General features: G+C 39.9%; 1 protein-coding gene across 21 annotated transcripts in view; it reads left to right on the top strand.

Annotated features, from left to right (window-relative positions):
* Window positions 1-25312, top strand: part of DOCK10 (dedicator of cytokinesis 10) — a 144979-nt gene that overhangs the window by 110405 nt on the left and 9262 nt on the right. For 7 of the 21 annotated variants that reach the window (XM_032119609.1, XM_032119598.1, XM_032119597.1 and 4 more), the window contains exons 27-51: window positions 612-683; window positions 1113-1259; window positions 2306-2389; window positions 5047-5143; window positions 5721-5765; window positions 6185-6381; window positions 6509-6625; window positions 7037-7148; window positions 7870-7991; window positions 8077-8191; window positions 8358-8424; window positions 8993-9040; window positions 9699-9800; window positions 10677-10801; window positions 11187-11299; window positions 12021-12158; window positions 13702-13884; window positions 14432-14542; window positions 15896-16111; window positions 16790-16847; window positions 17177-17275; window positions 18884-18990; window positions 19460-19582; window positions 20516-20629; window positions 21309-21314. In XM_032119609.1, coding sequence (XP_031975500.1) covers window positions 612-683; window positions 1113-1259; window positions 2306-2389; window positions 5047-5143; window positions 5721-5765; window positions 6185-6381; window positions 6509-6625; window positions 7037-7148; window positions 7870-7991; window positions 8077-8191; window positions 8358-8424; window positions 8993-9040; window positions 9699-9800; window positions 10677-10801; window positions 11187-11299; window positions 12021-12158; window positions 13702-13884; window positions 14432-14542; window positions 15896-16111; window positions 16790-16847; window positions 17177-17275; window positions 18884-18990; window positions 19460-19582; window positions 20516-20629; window positions 21309-21314 — 2718 coding nt within the window. The remainder of the gene's footprint in view (window positions 1-611; window positions 684-1112; window positions 1260-2305; window positions 2390-5046; window positions 5144-5720; window positions 5766-6184; window positions 6382-6508; window positions 6626-7036; window positions 7149-7869; window positions 7992-8076; window positions 8192-8357; window positions 8425-8992; window positions 9041-9698; window positions 9801-10676; window positions 10802-11186; window positions 11300-12020; window positions 12159-13701; window positions 13885-14431; window positions 14543-15895; window positions 16112-16789; window positions 16848-17176; window positions 17276-18883; window positions 18991-19459; window positions 19583-20515; window positions 20630-21308; window positions 21315-25312) is intronic. The other 14 variants (XM_032119617.1, XM_032119604.1, XM_032119601.1 and 11 more) reach the window with 7 other exon arrangements.

Raw genomic sequence — 25312 nt, 5'->3', positions numbered from 1 at the left:
ATGAGCCAGTTCTGATTTCCTGTACTGAGCCTTTAGCAAAAAAGAGTCTGAAAAAAGCAGAAAACCTTCAGGAAACCTGGGCCATGCAAAAGTACTTGTGGTTGGGTTTGTTATGGGATGGTTTGGGGTTTTTTTCAATGTATAAGCTTTTGGAGTGTATTTGTTTCATATATATCTGTATCCTACCTATTCACCTATTTCAAATGGTATTTGAAGAACCACTCTGTTCAAGTTCCATCTTATTCTGTGCTAAATTAGCAGTCTGATAGAACTAACAAGGCAGGTTATTCTCTGAGGTTCTCTGCATCACACCTTTCTGCCAGTTAACTGCAAACAAACCATGAAGATGGTGCTCAGTAGGAATGGGAAGATTGTAGGAGGTGTGCTTGGTCCTCATTGCAAAAGGCCACAATAACAAAATGCCTGAGAGGGCTTCACCTTTCTTAAGGACACGATCCAATGTTACTTAAATTTCTTAGTTTATTTGTCACGTAGTGTTTAACACTGTGCATTACCGAGACATGCAATCGGTCTGCAAGGAATGGTAATGCATCATAAGGTGTTTTCTCAGGTAGTCAGTATTCATTCACTCTTTTCCTTCTTTTGAACAGCATTCCTGGTTCTTCTTTGCAGTTATCTTAAAATCAATGGCACAGCACTTGGTTGATACAAACAAAATAAAGGTAAGTATATGTATATACAAAATCTTATCAAGTAGGCAATCCATCTCTTAGGGAAAATATAAAATGCAGAAGCCCATGAAATACACTTGAATATACTTGAACTTTTCTGCTTGACTGGCCAATAAAATAAATGCTGTGATACTTGGTAAAATATTTGGTTGACCTACAAAAACATTTTATTACCTGCTAGGCTCAAACCTGTTCTTGACTGTACAAGGATAGATTGAGGATAGGTTGAGGACATATTTCCCACTTTCCTATGGACCAGATTCTTTTGTTTGGGGTTTGTGCTCAGAATGGATCCATGGAACTCTAGGAATATTTTTCTTCTATGTGGAATGGCCTTTGGTTTATTGTCTTTATTCTTGGCCTGAATGTTTAATGTGCAACATCATGCACTCTTCAGCTGATGATCTATTCCCTGCTTAGGTTTCTCGAACTCGGAGGTTTCCAGCATCATTTCAAACTGAGCTGGATATACTTGTGATGGTCTTAGCAGACCACGTTGTTTGGAAGTACAAAGATGCTCTTGAAGAAACCAGGAATGCAAACTACAGCACTGCCAAATTTCTCAAGGTGAGGTGTTCTGTCATTACAGCACATGCTCTTATTTCCCCATACTTATTACAAACTCCAGACTATTCTAGTCTAGTCAAAGGGAGTAAAACCAATTCTGAGTTGAATGATGGTTCAGTTTCCAAGTTCAGTGTTGACTGATCGTTCATTTTTCTATGGCCTTTGGTCTTTGAGGATGCAAAGGCTTCATGTAAATCTGCTCTAAAGCAATTGTAATTCATTTCTGCCTGTGCTCTTAAAGAGTCAAAGTTTTCAAGTTTTGCAGATTCTTACATTGTATTCAAATGGGATAAACATTTGGAAAGGAATGAGACTGTAGTTGGACTTGAGCTGCTATTCTTTTTTTAAATGCTGTAATTCTGAATGGCTGTGGATGGATTAATTGTCCCTAATCAAGGAATCTTGTTTGAATGTGTGTAGCAGAAGGCTTTGCTAGTTTTGTAGAGTTCAGGAGCTGCAGAAAAGGAGGGAATTCAAGATTGCATTCTCTATCTGGTAGGCAAGGAAAACATGTCAGCAACTGCAGAACCAAGGCCCTCAAAAGCTCTACACTTGCTGCCAATATTTAGCCCCATCAGTCATAAAGAGCTGTGTTCTCATCATAAAGCAATGTAGTGGCACACTTGGTCCCAGAGAGAGAGCATAGCCCAGACAATGAGCATTGTGGCTGGACTGGTTCCTCACCAGTCGCTGTCCTGTTGCTGAGGGAGATGCTCAGCTCCCGTCAACTGCCAATTCCAGTGGCGGATGCAGTGCTGCCATACAGGACTGACTGCCCTCAGAGAAGCTTTCCCAAGAGGTGGTTATTTTAGGCTGCAGACACGGTGCAAATGAAAAGTTCGATTAACTCATTGTTACTGAAAATAGGTGTAAAAATCAAGGGAGATTCACCAGGTCCCTGATGTTCCTTTCCCTGCCTAAGACTAACCTCATCTGCACACATGGTTCAGGTGTACAGGTGACACAAAGTGAACAGCCAGCTAAATGAGGCCATGTATTGGGGTTTTTTCTATAAAATAGTAATTCTTTTTCCCCCTCTTTCTTAGCGCTGTTTTACGTTTATGGATCGTGGATTTGTGTTCAGGATGGTTAATAACTATATAAGTATGTTTGGAGCTGGAGATAGCAAGGTATGGCTCTGATTTATTTTTTTGTGTCTGTTTTTTTAAAGTGATGACTAGCAGAATATTTTTTATATTGAAACTATTTATGATTCCATGACTTCACCACGCTCAGAACTCAAGTCAGTGAAAACATTTAGGATAAATATGGATTAAAACCTCTTGGGTTCATTCCATGTATCCCCTTTCCTGGGAGTATATAGCCATGTTCAAACAACTACTCAGTGAGACCTGCAAGAGCAGACTGCAGAGACTGCTCAGACCAAAGCATCCAAAAGACTGAATTTAAGCCTTAATTCTTTGAAAGTACACTTGTCTATAAATATCATCAGCAACTGGCAATAATTTTCTTTGAGAAGAGTAAAGTAAGAGCATATGAAAAAGTTATAATTGTGTAAACTCAAGTGAGACTGTAACATCTTTACTTTGTGTGGCTGCCATGCTCTTACCTCACTGATGATGCAAGAAGGCAAAGCTGCTCCAAATTAGTTTGTGCTGGCTGTGAGGAAAATTCCCTGCAGCCTGAATTTCTTCTATAATACCTGCAATAGTCACTGACATAATTTGAACAATAAATTTCAAACAGCAAGAGGTCCCCAAATTATTCAGCTTGACTCCTTTGCTCTTCATCCATCAGGATGAGTCACAGGCTTTTTCTCTTCCATGCCAGGGTTTATGAGGTATCATACCAGAGCATATATATAGTAACAGAATGTATTCAAGAAATACGCTTTGAATGACTCATCTTACCCCAAAAAGCTCACAATGCTTTTGTCCATTAACTTTTTGTGATTTTTTAGTGGTAATGTGCATTTGTAGCTAAAGAATGAGATTACTCCAGGTCTGCTTTGCCTTTTACTAAAACCAACTTCATTCTGAATGCAGGTCTTTCACTTAATCTCTGGAACAGCTGTAGAATGGAGTCTCTCAGTTATTAATGTCATAGCCTGAAGTCCCTAATTCTGTAAACAATATTATGCAATCTGAAAACTGTTTCCACATTTCAAACTTCCCTAAATACATTCAACCACAGAAACAGATGTTTAATTAAAAAAGCCCATTAATGGTCAGTCGAAAAGCCTGAGATTAATCAGTGTGCAGAGCAGTACTTAGCACCTTCTTGGCAGTAAGTGTGTGAACACTGCCAGCATCCCTCCAGATCCATCTGCCAGCATGTGTGGGAGTGGAATCACTGTGGAGTTGTGACAGATGTGCAGCTGGAGTAGGCTTTGTGGCACTTGGAAACAATAGTCACAAAATAAAATGAGAGATTTCTGACCTCGAGGAGAGAGAGGCCTTGCATTGTTTTCATTTCAGTCCAATGCCTAGGCAAGAGTCAGTCTTCTTAATGTGCAGAAAGATTTCTTTCTGTGTGTTTTTTGCCTCTTTAACTGGATTATTTATGTATCAAAAAAAAAAGATACTGCAATCTGACCTGTCTTTTCAGAAAATTTAACAGTGTATATTGTTGCCTGAATATTATGTGGGCATACCAGTCTTAGTGCAGTTTGAATTTATTGTAATTCTGGATGAAGCAACGTAGTTTCTGTTTCACAGAAATATCCCTTATGGTATTCCATATTTTGACATTTAGATATTGTTTTGGGAAACATTTCTTGAAAAGTTGAAATACCTCATTAGAAATCAGTTCATTGCTGTGTTCCCTCAAAATGTCACAGTTCCTCTTGGGAAACACATTTCAGATGCTTCACTTCTTTATTTGCCATTAGCATGTCCAGCTGTATTCCTGAAAAGGTACTGTAGTGCAATAAACATTTCAGGGGAAAATTCCCTACCATCCCCTACTTGGTAGACTCTGAAAAGTGAAAACTGCATGTTCTAGGTATCCCAACCTGATGGTGGCAGCAGAAATGCTACAATTTAATTTTAGTGCAAATTAAAAGACATCTACAAGTGCTTTCTAGTGTTAGGGCATTCAGAATAGCCCTGAATGACTGCTTTCTGCCACTGAGAACAATGAGATGAGATGATGGAAATAAACATTTGTTACTGGAAATCATGTATTATCTTTATATCTCACTGTCACATCATTACAGAAGGAATGATAAACTCTTGAGGTAGCTGCAAGGCTCCAAAAAGGTCTGGATGGCATCTTTGAAGGGAGATATTAAAGAAATAATACTAGAACTATATATTATCCAAATCCCTTGGAGCTGAAACTCACTGGCATCAATAGAGGAAGTTTTTACTACTGTCAGTAAGCTCTGGGTCTGACCTATGTGGCTGAAACTGTAAAAAAAACCCAAAAAAGTCATAATAACTATGATGGGTCAAAATTTCTGTGGACTGGAAATGATACTTCATTATGATTAAATGCTGTAGTATATGTCATCAAAAGACCCAGTGTAGCTTTAAGGATACCTTAAATATTTAGTTTGGATCAAGCTTAGGTTTATCAGTACATCTTCAATGAAAAATCGTAGTTTAAGAATTCAAAAAGCTTGTTTGTCTGTGATGAATTCTTTCGATAACAGAGATGAAAACCACGTGTTTATTGTTTGTGCAGCTTGGCAAAACAAGCTCTAAGGTTTCATTGTTGGGTGTGAGTGTGAAGTTTGAGGTAGAAATAAGTAGTAGTGGAGCTCTGTCTCATCACTTTCCCTGTTTAAATGTGAACTGAGCCATTGCCTGTTGTGATTTTTCAGACTTTATACCAGTTCAAATTTGACTTTCTCCAAGAAGTCTGTCACCATGAGCACTTTATCCCTCTGTGCCTGCCCATACGGTCTTCAAACATTCCTGGTAAGGGTTCCCTCGGGTGGGTTTCTGTACAACAGTGAATTGTTGGGAGGTTCAAAGAGCAGATAATAAATAACTCTCTCAAGAGCTGTGTCTGAACATCAGGCTCAGAAGCCCCAAACAGCTTTTCAGGTGTGGTACTTAAGCAGTGCAATAAAAATAACATAATTTCAGTATGCCTGTAAATAAATGCAACCTCTGGCGGCTCAGTGAGGGGGAGGGAGGTGGAAGCTTCTCACTGGAAGTTTTAACTGGAATTTTTGTGATGACTGATTTATTAAATCAGTAAGGCTAATGCAGTAGCCTTGGGAGGTGGTGAGCTTGGGAGGATTTCAACAAGTACAGCAGGAAGGAGAAGAAGCTCAAACAATGGCTCGTCTCCTTTTTACTTCAGTTTTCAGCATCAAAAAAATGAGTTCAGTTCTGACACTCAGATCTTTTCTCAGCAGTAGAAACTGTTTAGTTCAAATTTGAGTCAAATTTTTTACAAAAAAGCAAAGCAAATTATTTTTACAATTAATACCATTAATTGAAAAGTGGATTATTTTTGCCTATTTTCTTATGTTTATGAAAAATGAAGACACTGTGACACCTTCAGAATCAGCACAGGAATATCGAACATCAGGTATGAACAAAATGACTGCATAAGTGAGCAGAATTTTACTTTGATCACTGCCACTGTATTGTGGCAAATATTAGACAACAGTTATTTATCATTTTCAGAAGTGTAATTGCTCCCAACCTCTGTGGTTTAGAACTTGTCTAGCTTAGGATATGGGAACAACAATTTGGACTCTGTGCCCCCAAGAAGTCAATAGTCTAATGAGAAAACAGTTGAGATTCTCATGTGGGAATGTGTATATAAATCATCTTTTATTATTAAATAGTAAAAACTGCATGATTTCAAGAGATGATTAGACTAGGTCATTCTGAGAAGTGAGGGAGCAGAATGAGGCAGTCAGACCAGGAAATCAAGGTTTTGAACATTTAGAAAATGAAGGCGGGGGGGGAGGTTGTATGTAACCTATATATTAATTTAAACAGTCTTGTCCATTCTATTCCAAGACATTCCAGAGTACACACTGACTAATGAGTTTTGCCGTAAACATTTCCTAATTGGAGTCCTGCTGCGGGAGGTTGGCTTTGCCCTGCAAGAAGACCAGGATATCAGGCACTTGGCTTTGGCTGTGCTTAAAAATTTGATGGCCAAGCATTCGTTTGATGATCGATACGCAGAGCCGGTAAAGAAACTCTTTGTTCTTTTTCATTTTCTTGTTCATACAGTAGCTAAACACACGTGAAACTTTCTTAGCCACTGGTATATGTTTATTAGTTTCTTGATGATTATGTCGTATCTTTTATTTTTAGGCAAAACAAGCACAAATAGCAAACCTGTATATGCCACTCTATGGAATGCTTTTGGACAATATGCCAAGGATTTACATGAAAGATATGTTTCTCTTCAATATCAATACTTCCAATCAGGTAATTCAGGTGATTTTTTTGATTAGATGTGTTATAACCATACCGCTTTAAAAACTAGAAGCAGATTTCTGCAGGGGTGTTGTGTCTTTCAGTCCTTCCAGCAAACGAGCCCATTTCATCTGAGCATTGCTAATGGCAATTAATGTTCCTTTGCCAATGCTGTGTTAATGTTTCAGAAACAGATACTAGTTAGACTTGATCCATCCTTTACAGCTTCCACTGTGAGAGAGTTTCATATGGCAGGTAACTTTTCAGCATATTATGGCAAGCCTTGATCCTTTAAAGGCTGTCATGTCAAAACAACTGAAAGTAGGTTCTCAAACTCAGCGTCTTGGATAATGACCCAGGAGGCTTTTCTAAGTTCTGAGTGATATCACCCACTGGAACTTTTTCCGTTTCTTTCAAATACAGGGATCCAGGGACGACCTGAGCACAGCCGGAGGGTTTCAGAGCCAGACAGCAATGAAACATGCAAACTCTGTGGACACATCCTTTTCCAAAGATGTTCTGAACTCCATTGCCGGTACAAATGACAGATTGAACAGACACATAGGCAGATTTGTGTGTATCTCAGTCCATTGTGCTTTCTGCTTAGAATTCATTGAGGATATCATTAACTTTTTTTATACCATATCCAGGGAAATATGGTATGCAATGTTCCTCTTCCCTTTGAGTGTCTTTGGATTGACTTTCTTTCTCTTGTGAAGCTGTTCTACTTCCACTGCTTCACTTACTCTCCTGCTTTGGAATGATGCCAGTATTCAGGCTCTAAGAAATCCCTTTGCTTGAGTTCATTCTTCTAGTCTCTGCCTGACTTAAAAATAATTACAAGGTTTCTCCTGAAAACTCCTGATGTCTCATGGAGGCAAATATTCATAGTTTTTCCAGGCTTAATGGAAGAGTAGAAACACAATTTACTTTGTCCACTACCTCCAAACCCCATCTCAAAATTCAGGGAAGTGAATTCAGGCATCTTTCCACTGATTTTTTGTGGCTTTAGGTCAATTCTTACAGAATGCAACAGGCCATTTTAATGCCGTGAAAAATGGCAAACTGAATCATTATACTTCAACTTGTTGCATGTTTTCAGTACTAAACGTACCCATCAATAGCTTTGCTATCGGAAGTTCAAAGCACTTGTCTCAATGCAGCATGTGACACGTTTTAAGTTCTCCTTTTTTTTGTTAGTTTTTGTATCCATAAATGTTTTAGTTTAGCATGTTTGCTATGACTTTCATTTACAGCCTTTTCATCAATAGCTATCTCTGCAGCAAACCATGCTGACTCCAGAGCTTCCTTAGCAAGTCTTGAATCTAACCCAAGTACCAATGAAAAAAACAGTGAGAGAACTGACACGTGTGAAAAGGTACATATGCAAATGTTGAGAATGCTTGCTGTAGGTGGGAGCCCATCACTGTACTTAATGAGGCCCTTTGCTGTCACCTCAACAGATCATGAGACCTTTGTCTTTGATTGGGTCAACTCTTCGTTTTGACAAGCTGGATCAAGCTGAAACTAGAAGCCTTCTTATGTGCTTCCTTCACATTATGAAAACCATTTCAGAAGGTAAAAAATGTGCACTCACTACGTAATTTATGTTGCTGTAAAATACTGTGAATGCTGAATCCAAATGAACATTAAATTAGAGTAATTATCAGTGTATTTTACAGGCTTTGGGCTAAGTTTAATTCCCTGTAACAGATACATAATTTATTTTAATATCTCCCCTTAGATGCACTGATTTCGTACTGGTTGCGAGCACCATTCTCAGAAATAACAGACTTTTTCAGCATTTTAGAGTAAGTTTACTTTGTGGTTGATTTTGTGTTGAATATTCTAAAGTGCTGGCTGCAAACAATTCCTATTGGGTCTGTCCACCTATTGGAATAGTCTGAGATACTCTTGTATCTTAAACTATTTTGCCATAGTCTTCCAAAGTCATAATGAGACATTATTAATAAGATCTGTGTCCTGCAATATGTTGTAATTTCCATGAACAAGGGTCATAATGCTTTGGGTCTTCCTCCTAAGAGAGATCTTCATATTAGTCTCCCATTTGGTGTTGAGCTTCTCTTCTTCCCTTGAGAAAAATATTTAGCTCCCCAAAACTTTCCAGCCATAAGATAAGTCACATAATGTAGGATGACTTGCTTTTCACATCCCCAGGGTGGTTTGCTCAATCCAATCTATGCATGACTGCAGAATCCAAGCAGGTAGCTGGTTTTGAAATTTCCTCACCATTTTGTAGTTGAAATGTGAGTTATTTAATTAGCAGGCCATGGGTCTCATTGAAGCACTAAGATTTGGCATTTTTTTCATAAGTACGAAGCCATTAATAGGCATAAAATGTGTTGTTTTGTCTTTCAGGGTTTGTCTGCAAAATTTCAGATATCTAGGAAAACGCAATATTGTCAGGTAATTCTGTAGTTACAGACTCTGTGTTGCAGTATTGAAATATTACAGCATTTATTAGACTTAAATGAGATTAACAGTTTATCCATCAATTTTCTCTTGAAAGAATCTGTTTGTCAAACTGAAGCCAATGTGTGCTTCATTTTTTCTTTTATGCCAACAATGTTATCGTGATGTTCTGGATATCTGCGTACATACCTGCTATAAAAGATGAATTGCATGATGTGATAACCATTATTGCATTTATAACCCAAAATACTGGGCCATTCTCAACCACATTTCTGTGCATATGCTGAACAAGGGAACTTTGAACACTGTATTGGAAAGAATGTCATGGAAAGAGTAGTTTTAATGGGCATAGATAATTGTTTCACAGCAATAAAAAAAAAGGTCTCCTGCCTGTCTGAAAAAATGTGAGATCATGTTCAGCTGTGAAATGTGGAATGCACACTTTGTCTCAGCTGATGTTCATTTTTAATTTTATGTTACTGCTGTGAACTTGTCTATGTGTCATGCAGTGTAAAAATTAAAGGTCGCCAGATGAACCAGTCCATGCTCCATGGCAGGTTTTGTCAGGCCTGCACTTACTCTTCAGGGACATGGCAAAAATAAATGTCATGTTTCATTACAGATCAACACATATTTTCTCTTTCCTTAACAGGAAAATTGCAGCTGCTTTTAAGTTTGTCCAGGCCACCCAGAATAATGGAACCCTTAAAGGTTCGAACTCTTCTGGCCAGGCATCGGGGCTGCTCTCACAATGGTAATGTCACATTGAATTACAAACTCTATAAACCCTCAGCATTTGCTGTCATCCTCCAGCCCTTGTACTCTGTGACAGCATTGACTGAAAAGAGGTGGACAAAACATGTAACAAATTTCAAAGCCTCCAAAGCTTTAAATCATAAAAAAGTTGTCTCTCTTCAGCTTGACTTACAAGCTGTTGGTTGAAGTGTTACTTTCAGGGAGTAATTCTGTCCTAGAATATTATTAATTATGTAAATCTATGAAATTACACTTTTAAAAGAAATAAACAGGAAGTGTATTTTAAGAAGTTGCCTGAATTTTGAGATGTTAAATCTTCCTGAATTCTATACTAGTTATAAATACAAAAACCTTTCAAAAATTATAATAATCACTGGTATTTTAGTTCTAAGCTTCTCATTATAAATTAATGATGTGTTTGTCAGCATCAAAGAGGATTAAAAGAACATGTGTGCATATGCACACATGTATTTTTACTGTCATTTTCAGTTTGTCGTAATTTTTTTCCCCTCATAGAAACTCTATTATTTCTTTCTTGAGCAGGATATATTTTTCTGATATTCTGAGCTAACAGAACTCACCTCAGTTTTTCTTCACCCAAAACCAGTTTTCTAAACATCAGTCAGCTATTTAAGCTGATGCATTTCTTTTCAGTGCTTAATAGAAGTTTTGTCCCCTGTGATTTCAAGAAATCCCAGCACATGTTTTTGTCCACCCCACTGATTTCCTTCATCTTTGTTTCTCTGAAGAATTTTGCATCAGTTTGTTTAATTCAGCCATTGGGAAGCACTGTAGTAACTGACATAGAAAATTCTGATAAGGCACATTAGTTTATTCTTTTTTTTCTGTTTTTAATGGTACCTTTCAATTCCAGGATGCATTCTACTTCAAGTCACGATGGCCACAAGCACCACAGATCTCAAACATTACCAATAATCCGTGGCAAAAATGCACTTTCTAACCCCAAACTCTTGCAGATAATAGACAGTAGCACTGCAAGTAAGTACAGAAATTATTTACTTCCCTGTGGAATTCTGTGGGGTTTAGATCAGGCTCTATACAGAATTTTTCTTGACAGGATATTCTTAAAATTATGAGATTGAAGGCATCTATCCCACTTTCCAATTAGGTTTCTTTCCTCCTTTGAGGATGAACAGAAACAGTGACAGGATGTATTCACGTCACTGGTGCAGTTGGTGAGAGTTGACTCAAACTTCCCCTTTTATCTCCTATGAGCAGTTTTCTTCAAAATACCACTTTGATTAAAAGTGCAGTTTGGACCTCATCTCTGCTGTGATGAGACTTACGGACCAGATTGGAGAATTAAATAATCTTTAGCAACACTCAAGAGATTGTTTTTCATCTTTCTTTTATTATGCTGCAGGCACCTCTAATGAAACAGACATTGTACAGTATGTAGACACAGAGGCAAACATCGCTACAGAAGTTTCCCTCACAATCCTTGACCTGTTGTGTCTTTACACTGTGAATCACCAGGTATGTTTTGCTCAGTTTCTTTTCTGCTTGAACGGGTGGGATGCGGGGTAAAAGGAAGGCCTGGGGGAGCAAGCACACAGAAAGTTAAAATGTTGAGACAGCAGGATAGGGAAATAAGATATGCCAGTCCTCAATGTAGGTCTTTTAGAAGGGAATTGGTTCATAGTACCCGAACTGAATAGAAGGAGATGGAAGAAGAAAAACATCCTACATATCCAGGGCTATGTACAACCCTGCTCTGCTTGGAATGTCTTGCATCTAGTAATACATCACCTTTTCTGAATCATGCTTATCCCACTAGAATTCAGAGATTTTTGACAACAGATTTCCAAACTGCTAATTTTCTCTATCTCTGCAAGTCAGCAGGTGTATTCTCTGCCTCTTTAGAAATGGCTCAGATTGCTTCAGCAAGCCCAGATGACTTGCTGAAGGTCTCATAGCTGCAATACAGAAAACAGCTCCTTTTACATTTTAGTGTTCCCTCTCTGTCACCCTAACCCTTAAATACAGTGTATACAATCCATGAGCAGTGCAGGCATAGCAAAGTGCTTTTCTTGAAAACCTGCAAGAGTCTGCAGCAAGCTGGGAAGCATCATCTGCAGAAATTTTACATTTAAAAAATATCTCTCTAGGAGCGCTCCAAGGTAACATCCAGCAGATCCTTCTTCTGATTATTCACTTCAATAATTGCAATGTCATGTCTTGTCTGTGAACTTTTCAGAGGCAGCTCCAACAGTCTGACTGCCAGAATGTGTTGATGAAGAAAGTCTTTGACACGCACATGCTCTTTTTGCAAATCAACCAGTCAGCAGCAGCTCTCAAACACGTCTTTGCTGCTCTACGGCTGTTTGTAGGCAAGGTAACTCTGGGTTTATTCTGTTAGTCGTGCTGATCAATACGTTACAGCAAGTACAGCTTGGGGACAATTGGACACTTGGAAAGAGTTCTGAACTTCACTGTATTAATACTTATTCCTGACAAAGATGGTCTGATTTACTGCTGATTAAAACTAAGAACTTCACAATGTCTGAAAAAACAGTTTTGGTTTTGAAATCAAAAAATTTACTAAGAAAGTTTTAATGTAAGTAGATAAGTGATGTCCAGCTCTGTATCCATTGACTTCCCTGCTTTTGCCACCTATGGAAGAAAGCTTGAAACCCTAGAGGTCCATGGTCTTCATGGCAGATACCTGGTTTGCAGAATCCAGCAGTGAATGATTACTGCTGTCCTTGGAGGAACTAGCAGGAGTGTGTTCCATACACTTCACCAAAAGTTCATCCGCACTAGTACAGTTTTACAAATGCCTAGTTTTAAACATAGAAGAGCACTGGGGAAAAGATATGGCTGTGTGTCAAACTGTTTCTTTGCTTGCATTGCATTTGTGTAAATGATCATGGGCAATTAGGCACTTGGTGCCAACTGCAGAGGCTGCACAATTTCCAAGTCACAGGCTTAGATCCTCTGAAAAGCAACCAGAATCTAGCACTCACATAACAATTGCTCTGGGGAAGTGAGAATAAGCAAGGCTGGCCTCGGTTCCTAAATGTTTCTATGAAACACAAGAGTGTAGCTGAGTTTACACCATGTGGCCTCCCTCTGGTTGTTGTCTCAGGGGAAAGAGGAGGAAATCATGCTTCTCCCAATAGTGCAGCTTCAGGACATGGGGGAGATAAGAAGTAAACCATCCACAGACAGCTTTAAACGACATACGGCTTTAAATGGTCATACCAGACAGTTGGGAATGGAAGAACTCTATGCAATGGGGAGAATGAATAAATATGCAGAATTGCCCTTCTCATTTATGCTGTAGCTTTTGGGATTGAATTCTCCCTTTGTGGTTCTGTGGGAGCAGGGTTCCATTGTGGTTCCTGCAGCAGAACCCCTCAGGCAGTAATTAAGATCTATAGCACATGTACACTTCCATCTCCCTCAGTCTTCTATTACATTCACCCTGCTGGTAATAGTGGGTATGGTTTGGAAAGCCATCCTTCTCTGTTGTCTTGCGCTGTTCAAACTCTTGACCTCTGGAAGTTCACTGACTTTGCTACTCAAAATATTTTCCTTCTGTTGAGCAGCTTTTATAACAGTGCAGAACTCCCCCCTGCTTTTCCTAGTCAGCTATCCTGCATTCCTTGCAGATTCCCTGCTGCTGGGCTTGCTGTGAGCCAGCTGCTGTCTGGGCTTCCTAGAGGCCAGTTTGATGGCATACAGTGTTTGTATGAAAACCTGGGTATAGTTCTTAATTAATCTTAATTTTCATATGGGATTATGTTTAGTTTAAACCCTGGTTTGAATAACTGTGGGAGAGTTACTGAAAGGTTAACAAAAAAATTGTTAACTCAGAATAACTGCACAGGACCTGAGAGTAGTACTGAACATATTCACGCATTTTTTTTCGATAGTTCCCATCAGCATTCTTCCAAGGACAAGCTGATCTCTGTGGTTCCCTCTGCTATGAAATCCTGAAGTGTTGTAACCATAGGTCACGTTCAACTCAGACAGAAGCATCTGCTCTTCTTTATTTTTTCATGAGGAAGAACTTTGAATTTAACAAGCAGAAATCAATAGTCAGATCCCATCTACAGGTAAGTGAAGTGTGAGATCATCAATATTTAACTGATGTGCATTAGTTTTTATCATTATTATTTTTATGCATTGAAGCAAGGCTATCCGTTTGGAGTCCTCAGACAGGCAATTCTCTGTGGCATCTTGATTTTCCTGCCATGTCTGAAGCTGGACTGGATTCTCTGCTGTTCTTGGGCTGCTCAGCTCTGTTCCAGGGAGAGACAACTGCTATGAATGTATCTGCATTGCCAGATTAATGGCTATTCTTGACTCACGTGTGTTGCTTACAGCAGTGGGAGCACAGCTGAAGGAACTAAACAGAATCAGACAGTACAGGAACAGACATGCTAAGTCCAGTAATAACATGTGTACGCTTCAAAATGTGAGCAGTTACAAAATCTGGAAAGATTATTCAGTCCTTGACTTTGTACATGTTACCTTCTTAAGAAAGGTATAAAAGTGCACTAGCGCCTGGTACACTAAGTCATACTGAAATAGGGGTTAAAAACTCTTCTGAAACTCTGATTTCTTTGCTAATTACATCCTGTGTTTGCTCCCCCCGTGCAGCTCATCAAAGCAGTGAGCCAGCTGATAGCAGATGCGGGGATTGGCGGATCTCGATTTCAACATTCACTCGCAATTATAAATAATTTTGCTAATGGAGACAAGCAGATGAAAGTAAGAAACATTTTTTGTCGATCACTACCTCTTGCAAAAGGTCAACAATTTCACAGGAGTAAGTGTTTCAGTGAATAAAATTGCTGGCTCTTATTATCCAGTGATTTATGCATTCATAGTGTGTCTTTCTCAGGCAACTTGAAGTTCATGAAGGTGTTTGTGACTCAGAAGCTTAATAACTGAAAATAATTTTTAAACAAAAAATATTTTTGTTTGAAAATTGTATTATTTGGTTTTTATTGCTTATTTTGTTCATTTGCCTCATGTCAGAGTTCATGCATTGTGACTAATGGAACACAATAGCAGTTTACAATTTTTAGTCTACAATTTCTCCCTTTCCTCTGTTCAGTAAATGTGTAGCAGAAACAGGCACAACAGTTGGCTTTTGTAAGACCTTGCTAACTCCTGGAAAATGCACTTGGCTCTTAGATGAGTTACCACTGCTGTTATAGTAATTGTCTGTACAAAATTTTTGAAAAAATATTCTGGTTTTTAATTTTTACAATTCTTGTTGAAACATTTGTCAACATGTATTTTCAGTTTTATACTTTGGAGGTCTTGTCCTTTTCTGAAGGTGACTTTAGGGTATCTCCACTGAGATTAATAATAAAGTTGGCATGGATCTTAAATAAGATATAATTACAGTTCTACTTGCTTTTGAAGTCCAGCTTTGATTTCACAGCACTGCAGTCAGTCAACCTGCTTCTGTGACTTGATCATCTCTGTGTGACTTAGAGGAGGAAGCATTTATTTTCACTTACTTTTTCTGAATGTTTTGCTTTTAAACAAAGCAAAGGATGGAAATAAGTCTGAAAACAAATGTATTTCACTGCTTATCTAAAAACAAAAACTGCAGAGCTGAGCTAAATATGCTGAGAACAGCTGGTGTGAGTAATATAAGGACTCTGTTTTAATCTAGCACAGTGTGAAAAGGTCAGGAGCCAGACTTGTGCTTTATTCCCATGGTGAAACATGCTGGGAGTGTAGTTAAGCAGGACTATCTATAGTACACGGTGCTGTTGCTCAGAGGAAAGTGTGCAAGGATCCAGTTCTGAACCCAGTAAGCAACTGAGCAACACCTGTCCCAGTTCCCTGACTTCAACAGAGCTGTTGCATAGGGGCACTGGAACAGGTGGCTGACATGGGCCACCTTATAGTGCTGTGACACATCAAGAAAGAACATCCAGGGTTTGTGTGCAATGTGTGCATGCTCTGGAACTGTGACTGCTCCAAAGCCTGCCCAGTTAGGGAAGGGGATGGAGGTCTTCTGTAAGCAGAACTTTAGCTTGTTCAGGGATGCTGCATGTGGCTCTTTGGATGGTTTCAGTGATGCATTGCTTATCTTTCCCAAAGAACGTTAATTTCCCAGCAGAGGTGAAGGATCTGACTAAGCGCATCAGGACAGTTTTGATGGCCACAGCTCAGATGAAGGAGCATGAGAAAGATCCTGAGATGCTGGTGGATCTGCAGTACAGCCTAGCAAATTCCTATGCCAGCACACCTGAGTTACGCAGGACATGGCTCGAAAGCATGGCGAAAATTCATGCAAGAAATGGAGATTTATCAGAGGTAATGTAAATAAATGAACAGGAAATCCATTTGTCTTCAGGCTGAGCTGTTCTGATGAAAAGGGCTTTGAAAGACAAACAGCAGTAGTGAGTTAAGAGAATCATACAGTATCTCTCATCTATTTGAAATCAGAGGAGTACAGGTGATAGGCTCATCCCAGCTTGCCTGATCATGACTACCTGATACGTGCTGGAGCAAGATGTGAAACTGTCTGATAGGGAAGCTGAGGGCAGTGTCACTTTGGCATCTCTGCTGCTTACCCCCATCAGGCACCGTAGCTGTAGTGCAGACGAGATTATGAGCAGTAAGTAACTCACATAAAGGATTGTCTTCTCCCCCACTATGGCCTAGGAGAGGAGCTTTGCTTATAATGTGTTCTCCTTTTCATCAAAGTCTAAACGGGTGATGCAAAATTCTAATGCATAACCCAGGAATACCTTATTTATTAAGTAATCTTAACGATTGTCTTGAGAAAATCTAGGTATTTACATGAGACACCTCGTGAAATTTACACTTCAGGAGGATTTCATCATTTAATCCTTGATTTTCTTAGATTAGTTTTGTATTCCCTTTTCTGCCTCATGACTTGACAGTGCTGAAAGTACATGCTCGTTATCACATGTATGCTGTAATTCAGTGTACTTTAACATATCCATGTATGTTGGTCTCTCGTTACAGGCTGCTATGTGCTATATTCATATTGCTGCTCTCATTGCAGAGTACCTGAAGAGAAAAGGTAAGATCAACATATTCAAAATCAACTGTGTATCTATAAATATTATTGTTGTTCAAAATCGTTTTTGGCTATCCTGCTTTCCTTCCTTATACGTAAAGTATTCTTAAAGCAGCTTGAATTCTTCCCAAATACTTTTTTTTTTAATATATCATAAATGCTAGTCTTAGACTGGAACAGTGAAAGTGTGTGTTGTGTAAAGAGGTTTAATTAAATGTTTAGCAAGCTAGTGCTAATAGAGAATGCTTCACTTGTTAGTCTGTTGTTATTAAATATGCATGTATTAACACATACCGGTAGCAGTATACTAATACCATCTTACAACACCATAGGTTACTGGAAAATGGAAAAGATTTGTACCTCACGTATGCTCCTGGAAGATGCTCAAGTCTCTGATAGTAATGTGTTACTAACAACTCACAATGGAGGAAGTGAGTGCTCTAACCATGCCTGTTTGTGGGTCAAATAACATTAGGAGATCAAACTACTGTTTCCCAATTGATCTGGAAAAATATCAACCAAAGCAAAACTGTTTCTAGTGCATGTTGAAGGCTGTTATAGAAAGCAATGTTGGAAACATCATGAGTTCCTTTCCTGATGCTCTTTGGCTGGTTTGATGGATTGCTCAGAATGCCTCTGATTATGGGCTTTTGCAGCAGGAAAATCCCTCTTGGGTCAATTGGTGTTTAGCATGCAAATCCATGTCCAATTCCTTGGCTATCCAAAGGTGGGAGGGCAGGGGGATGGAATTAATATCAGGTTATCCATATGTAACATAGTATAGATAAAGGGGGTTTTTTAAATCTATGATACTTATTAAAAAATAAAGTGCAGGCTTATATTTTTTAATGCTTCTGTGCTGATGGTTATTTAGTTTATGAAATGTGTATTTCATACTAATTCTTAGCGTGAGATATGTTAGCAATTTCCACAAAGAGCAATTTCCAGGGTCAAGGACAAATATCTGGGGAAGAAAGAACATTTTTGGAAAGAATGTAGTCCTTCACTACATTTCAAAGTGTCTGTGGACAAGATGAAAAAATGCATCCTTTTAGAGGAAGCTGTCTGTGAAGAGCAGTATTTCTGAAACAGTTCAGTAGTGGTAAAATACTTTGCCTGTATAAAGATTATAGTAGCTGGAGTGAAGTCATTTTAAACCTGCACTTAAATGGTTTCCAGAACTTGAGAGAGAGAATGGAGGCCACCATCTCAGTGTATATGGGTTAGCTTTTTTAATTGTGCCATAGTAGCATTTTCCTACTTTTAAATTAAATGTGGGCCATGCCAGGTGTTTGTCCCCTCCACTGGCAGCTTTACCTTCTCCACTCCAGAGCAATAAAAAAATCCTTGCAGAACAGACTCTTCCTGGTCTGTAAAGTGTGGTACCTGTGCAAGTTGTTTCTGCTGCAGCCATGGCACTAAGGCCTCAGCTTAACAAATACTCAATTTAAGCTCAGTTTTATTCCTTGTGAGCCTTCTCATCAGCAGCTGCTGCCACCAACCCGAGCTTACTGCCCCATGGCAGCACAGCTGACCCAGGGCAGGACAGGAAAGCCACTGCCAGCATGGTCTGAGCCCAGCACAGGCACAGCATGCCCTGAGCCACCTCCCCTGGGCTGTGGCAGACCGGGGGGACTGTGTGCCCCGGGACACCTGACAGGTGGGACGCGTGCAGGTTCCCCAAGTGTGAATTGTGTCACCTCAGCCTGCGAGGGTAATTCCTGTGCACAAAGGAGTGTTGCCCATGAAGCTTTGCAAGGACTGCCAGTACTTACAACTCAGGAACCAAAATGCCAGAGAGAGGAATAACACTGCATCAGGAAAATGCTATCATTCCCCTTTGCCTGGAGAAGTGGGTTTCTATCACTGAGGAAAATGTGTAATAGTCTCATAAATTCAATCAGCTCCATTTGTGCTTCTCATTACTTGGGCTGCAAAAAAAATGAACTCATCAGCTCTGTTTTAATGGCATCTAGTAACTTCTTGAAGTATCTGGTTATTTAGTCATTGATAGCCTTTCTTATGACTTGCACTTCAAGGCTTATTTTCCATGGGATGGCCTGCTTTTCTGAGCATTACCCCCAACATTAAAGAAGAAGGTGCTATGAAGGAAGATTCTGGGATGCAAGATACTCCGTATAATGAGGTCAGCAACATTAACATTTATATACCTGTTCTGTATTAACAGAGAGAGTTATTTCTAGTGGATGCCTGTGCATGTTACAACAAATTATAGTGAGTGTACTCACGCAGCATTAAAAGGCACACAGCTTTTGAGTGAAATGTCACAGCTGTTGTACTGGTGTTTAGCTAAGGAGAACATAAAGTACCAGAGCTGGAAGTCAGGGCAGAGGGGAGCCCATGAAGCAAAGCCATTCGTCTGCATGAGATGTCAACTATTCAAGTATTTTCATGTTACTGTTTTTTTAGGGTTTTTGTCTAAAGAAGAGATAGGCCACCAATACCTGATTAAACATTGTGTAATTGCAATAAACCTTAATATAGAAGTTCTAGAATAAAAATGAAGTAGTGGGTATGTGCTTTTGCTGCATTGCTGTTAGTTAAATGCCACCAGCTGTCAAGTCACAGAACTATTTGCATTTGTGACATTGCAGAATATTCTCGTGGAACAGCTGGAGTTGTGTGTTGAGTACCTCTGGAAGTCTGAGAGATATGAGCTTATTGCTGAGGTTAACAAGCCTATCATTGCTGTTTTTGAAAAGCAGAGGGACTTCAAAGTAAGTGGGTGTTTGTTTCGGGTCTTTTTAATTATCCTAAGGCAACAGTAAAGATCAAAACTTTTAGGGGAAAAAATGTGCTTTCTTTAAAAGGAACATTTTTTTTCTTCCTGACTGTAATTTCTCTTTTTAATGTTTTGTGCTGTGAAAAAATAAAAAGCTCTGGTGTCTTCCCTGCCTCTTTTCAGCAACAGTAAATGTAAAATTTTTCAAACAAACCTCTTGTCTTAGCCAGTGGATATGATTTTTTACATGGGTTTTAAACCAAGAGCACAATTGCATTGTATTTAAGTTTAGAAAATGCTGATAAATTGTGTGATTTCTTCACATTTTCAGGGTTTCTTAATTTCTTATTTACTTGGCAATTTCAATACATAATGGATAGCTAGATGATAATCCCATTTACTGATTTTTCTGGGTTTAAATTTAAAGAGACCCCAAATGGTAGGTAGCAATAAGCTGTATGCTGAGGAAGCAGGTCCTCAGATTTTAAATTAGCTGAAATTTTGGTTCACTGTCCTGAGAAAGTGCTGCCTAGTGGTAATAGTGAATAGCACATCTTTGTGTGGGGTTGGGAGCTGATTGGAGTTGTTGGCACCTTGTTCCCACCTGCCCAAACGACACTTGAGTTCTCTGACCTCTTACTAGGTCAGCACCACCATCTGGTGGTGGGATGATTCTCTTCCTGTGTGACCCTGTACACAAAGGCTCCACTGCCACAAAAGTCCTCAGGAGATGACAGAAACCTTGAAATGAATCTTTAGTGACTGCTAACAAGGTTAAACTACTCCCTTAGCATGTACAGCCATCTTTGCAAAGGTTTGGGAACTCAGTTAAGGCAAGCCACTGTTGTGCAGAGCTGTGGTGGCATTTCCAAAGGTGCTGGCACACCCTCACCTCACCTCCCCTCCCTCTGCCTGTTTGCTCATGCAGAGACTGTCTGACCTGTACTACGACATCCACCGGTCCTACCTGAAGGTTGCAGAAGTAGTGAACTCTGAGAAACGTCTCTTTGGGCGATATTACCGGGTGGCATTTTATGGGCAGGTAAGTGAACTCGGGTTCTTTTGTCTCCACAGAGTCACAGATTTCAGACCTGTTCCTGATATAGTTCAGGGAAGCACTTGGTAGTGAGTCCCAGGGTAGAAACTGCCTCGTGGGTCAGATTCTCAGCAGGATTTATTCAGGAGAGAGAGCACTCAGTTGCCTCTGTGTAAACCACTGCTGTGGATTTAGTGGTGTATTAGAGAACAGACTTGTGTGTCAGCTTTAGTTCTTGACTTCGTCAGGCAAAGCTGAGACTGAGGCAGGGCAGGTTTTTTCAGACTACAACATAAATAGAACCAGATAAGACATCTTTGATATATGGCACTCTCCTCTAATAGAGCTTAAAACAGAGCAGTATGCAGTAGATGCTTTGTTGTGTTTTTCAATGACTCTGCCTTCTGCTTCCAGGCCACCTCTGATTCTGTGCAATGTACTGTAGAATAGCATTATTCCCTCTGCTGTGCTTCAGCACCCTCGAAGCATTATTTTGTGCTTTCTTCCACCACCAACCAGTGTAGCAATCCAGCATGTTCCTTTTAGTCTTGGTTTTGACAAACATACAATTTCCTGTGCTCTGAAATATAAAGTGTGTAAACAACAGATTGATGTGAATCATTCTGTTTGCTAATTAGATTTTAATGCAGAAATTTGCTCTTTTCTCCTTTTGATCTTATTCAAGGCTGTGGTAAGTCTAGTTCTATTGCATGTTTTGTTTAATTCTCCTCACATATCCTCCATCCTTCCCTCTACTGTTACTTAACATTAATTTTCCTGTGCTCTCAATTCTTTGGTTTGTGGCAGATGAAATAACGTTGCTGCATTCATTGTTGCATCCTGCAAACTAACTTTTGTTTGTTCAGTTACCTGAATTACCGAGCTGTACCTGTCATCATGTTGTGTGTGCACAGTGGGGCCCAGTGCTGCATCATCTCATCTCAGTGGAAATTCCTCCCAGCTTCACTGGGAGCAGGATTGGACCCCTTCTTCCTCTGTTGAAAGTCTGGGGTAGCATTAATGCTGTTTGAATGCAAGCCTGTTTTCCTGGCCTGTGCAGCAGCTCCCAAGTGGAGGGCTGTTGTGTCAGTCCGAGGGGTTTGGCAGTGGTCACTGGAGCACTCTGGGCAGGCAATGGCCGTGGTCCTGGCAGTCCCTTGTAGGAGCAAGCAGATGGGGAGTCAGAGGGGAATAGCAGGTCCTGGCTCTCTGGACAGATCAGCACAGCTGAGCTTGCCAAATGCAAGGAGAAAGTGAGCTGCACCTGAGGAAGGGCAGTTTTTCTTATGCCTGGCCTTCAAAATGGGAGCAGCACAGGGCAAAACAAGACTCTCCTACGTGCAGCCTCCTGCCAGCACTCTCCCACAGCCAGTGGCTCTCCCAGTGGGTAATTTAGCTACAGCACTTCTGCTGAACTGGGTTAGCATCTCTGTAACAGTGCAATGACTTTCCAGGTGCCAGTGCCACAAGGGCAATTTCATTTAAAGAGCCTTGGTGCTGTAAGGTGTATGACTTGGTCATAGGTGTGTCTTCCTCTGTTTGTTCCCCCCAGTCACTGGGTTCTAAAGGCAACAAGCACTGCTTTCTCCTTGCCCTTCGCAGGAAAACATGTGATGTGGCTGCTGTTCCTTAAGTGAAATAAAAGCTGCAGAGAAAGCAGATTAGAGAAAAAAAGAATAATGTTAATAGTGGGAGGGAGAATTTTGTGGGTTCTTAGTGGAGAAAGATGATCTGCAGCTGCATCTGAAAACTGTTCTTCATGCAAAGGCAGAGGCAGTATTTGGTTACTGCATTGCTGTAGGGACTCTGTGCAAGGATGGTTTGAATTAATGTGATCCTCAGGGAGGACTCAGTCGTCTGTTTTCACCCGCAAGCTTTATTTGCCAGCTCAGAGAGCCAGAGCTCATGGCAGCTGCTGTTTTAGACTGTACATTCTGTTAAGGGCCTTTGGTGACAATATCTCATTGCACCAAGTGACCACACTAGCCAGTGCATCTGAGTTTACTCACAGATGAGTGTTTGAGAAGTCAGTACCTTTGTTGAATTAAAAGCCAAAAAAAATCCTGTTAAATATATTGAATCACTGAGAACTCATATTGTGCTGATAAGCAAAGACATTCAAGACCTGTTTTTTCAGAGCAATGTCAGGTAAAAGTAGAGCTGAGGGCTTGTTCTCCTGTGTGTGCAAGAAGCTCTAGAAGTTGGAGGTCAGTGTTTCACAGTGATCACACTCACTCACTGTGGAAGGAGATGCTTGCTTAATAGACATGGGGAAGGTTCCATTAGATGCCAATTCCTGGCAGGTCAAGCAGAAGGCTTTACCTCAGCACCTTTCAATAAAAAAAGGGCAGAGAAGGGTCTGATGTACTTACTGTGAGCTTCAAGGCTGTGTCTGCAGGAGTGTGGGAAGGAGGAAGGGCCTTATCAGAACTCACACAGTGATAGGCTGTGATTGGATCACAATTGCCTCTCAGAACATCAGAGCACAGTGGAAACCAGTAACCTGCTGTCCAGGAGGTCATCTGCCTTCCATCACCATCAGCTGCTCCCCGGAATAATTTTCATCTGTGAGGCTGTGTTGTCCTTGCAGGACAAAACCAGCCAGGATGAAAATAATCGAGGGATATGCATCGATAATGTAACTTTGGCTGCTTAATATTTTAAAATCCTGAAATTGGAGGATATTTGGCTTCTGAAAAGTATTTAATCTTACTTTTAATAGTCTTTGCCAGACCTACAGCATATGGCAGACATGATTATTTATAGCTCACAGTTAACTTCTGCTTGTCACTTGTCAGCTGAAATACTGTAGGGAATATGTACTTAAATGATGTCTCTTGCATTAGAGATAAGACTAAATCTGTTAGTTGTTTGTTTTCAGGTATTTTTTTTAAAGTAAAACGATTAACAGAGATATCATCTCTGTTAGTGTGCCATGCAGCATCAGCAGAGATTTGGCGCTTACATATAAACACTGTGTTCCAGCATGCAAACATACACAGAATTAGGGTTTAAGAGCATAAACTATATTCTAGCTTGCTGTGTGATTAATTTGGAAAACATGAGGGGTTTTGTTGAAAACGCTGAATAGTAACAGAAAACAGATGTCTTTTGACAAAAACAGTCCTGAGTAGCGTGTTTAAGTATGGTTGCATCAAACTAATGAGGTTTTCCCACATAAAGCAGTTTTGCTTCAGTGGAAACAAGATCAGAAACCAGATTATAATCTTGTAGATCTTTTCTCAGTGTAATCAATAGGAAGTCAATTGCCTGCCCAGCTCAACAGATGTTTATAGGATGTCAACTTTGGACAAGCTCTAGATTTTTTCTCTAATTACCTGTGAAGTTCTTCATGTGCCTATGGAATTTAATTGATGAATGTTGTTAAAAATCATGCAATGTTAGAAGGTCACTTTGAGACTGATGAAGATGTTGTCAGATGAGCTGCTGTTGCAGCTATTAGTTATTGGTTTCCAGTAATGCCCACAGTACTCCTGGCACTTGCCAAATTAAAAGACAATTTCACTACCCCTTGTCCTCACTGAAGGAGAAGCCAAAGATGCACATATTTGTTAATCCCTATTGAAATAACATTTAAGGATTTTTCTCCTAAAGAAGCAATGAAATTCATAGCTTATTATATTTTAATTCTGTTTGGTTTGTTTTGTGAAGATTTGCCTAGTCAATAATTTTACAGTGCAAAGTTGAAATACACTTCCAGAGGAAAAGGCTGGATTTTGCATGAGTACCTTCCAAAGAGATTTTGGAGGTATCTCTTGCCTTCATAAATTTCTGCTTCTCTGTCTTTCTACAGATGGCAGTTTGCTTAGGCATATTGTAGAATTAGCTGTCCAAGCTTTCACATCATGTGAAGTTCAAAGGGCCTTGGGTCTGTCATCATTAATGCTGTCTGCCTTTCCCCCTATCTCTGCAGCTTCAGGTGTTTCCCTCTGGGTCACTTTGCTTTAAGGTGCAAAGAAGAGGCTTTGAGTGCAGCTGCAGGGGTGCACATCACCAAATTGGATACGAAATCCTAGGAGGAGGGCTGGTGCTGCTCATGGCATTGGGACGAATCCAGTCCTTGTTGATGGGGCACCTGTTGCTTCCTGCTCAGCTGGGAGAGCTTCTCCTGGAGCACCGAAGTACATGTTCCTCTTGTAGCAGTTGAGTGTCTCACCTGCAGGTGATGCAATGCTCTGTTAATTTTCAGAGGCTGGCATTTCTTCTGAAGCTTGACAGATTCATGTTCAGCCCTTCAATGGAGCCTCTTATTAAAGTCCACTTTAATAATAATAATAAATGGAGCCAAGTCCATCCAGTATATGAAGTAATGACCTTAGCAAGATTGTACCTTTATTGCAAAAAATTTGCTTTCTTTTTCTTTTCAAATGTAAATTATTTTCTAATTGCCTCTGGAAATGCTGCAATTCTGTATGGCCTTTCAAGGTGCCACCAGAGTGTCTCTTCAGCTGCCCTGAGGCGATGCAGACTGGTTCCCAGGTGCTCCCCATGCCATGGCCTGTGTCTGCACACGTGGCTCCCAGAGGATGCACTGGAAGTGACATGCTGCACACAACCCAGCTGGGCTCAGTGTCCAGCAAACAGCTGTTAATTGAACCCAATTATTAAGATATAAAGAATTTTTAATGTCTAATTTTTAATCCATGAGGGTTTTTTCATCATACATCA

Source organism: Corvus moneduloides, chromosome 10, assembly GCF_009650955.1.
Source record: "Corvus moneduloides isolate bCorMon1 chromosome 10, bCorMon1.pri, whole genome shotgun sequence".
NCBI lineage: Eukaryota > Metazoa > Chordata > Aves > Passeriformes > Corvidae > Corvus > Corvus moneduloides.
Note: the sequence above shows the minus strand (reverse complement) of the source record. Positions and strands in the feature narration are given on the sequence as shown.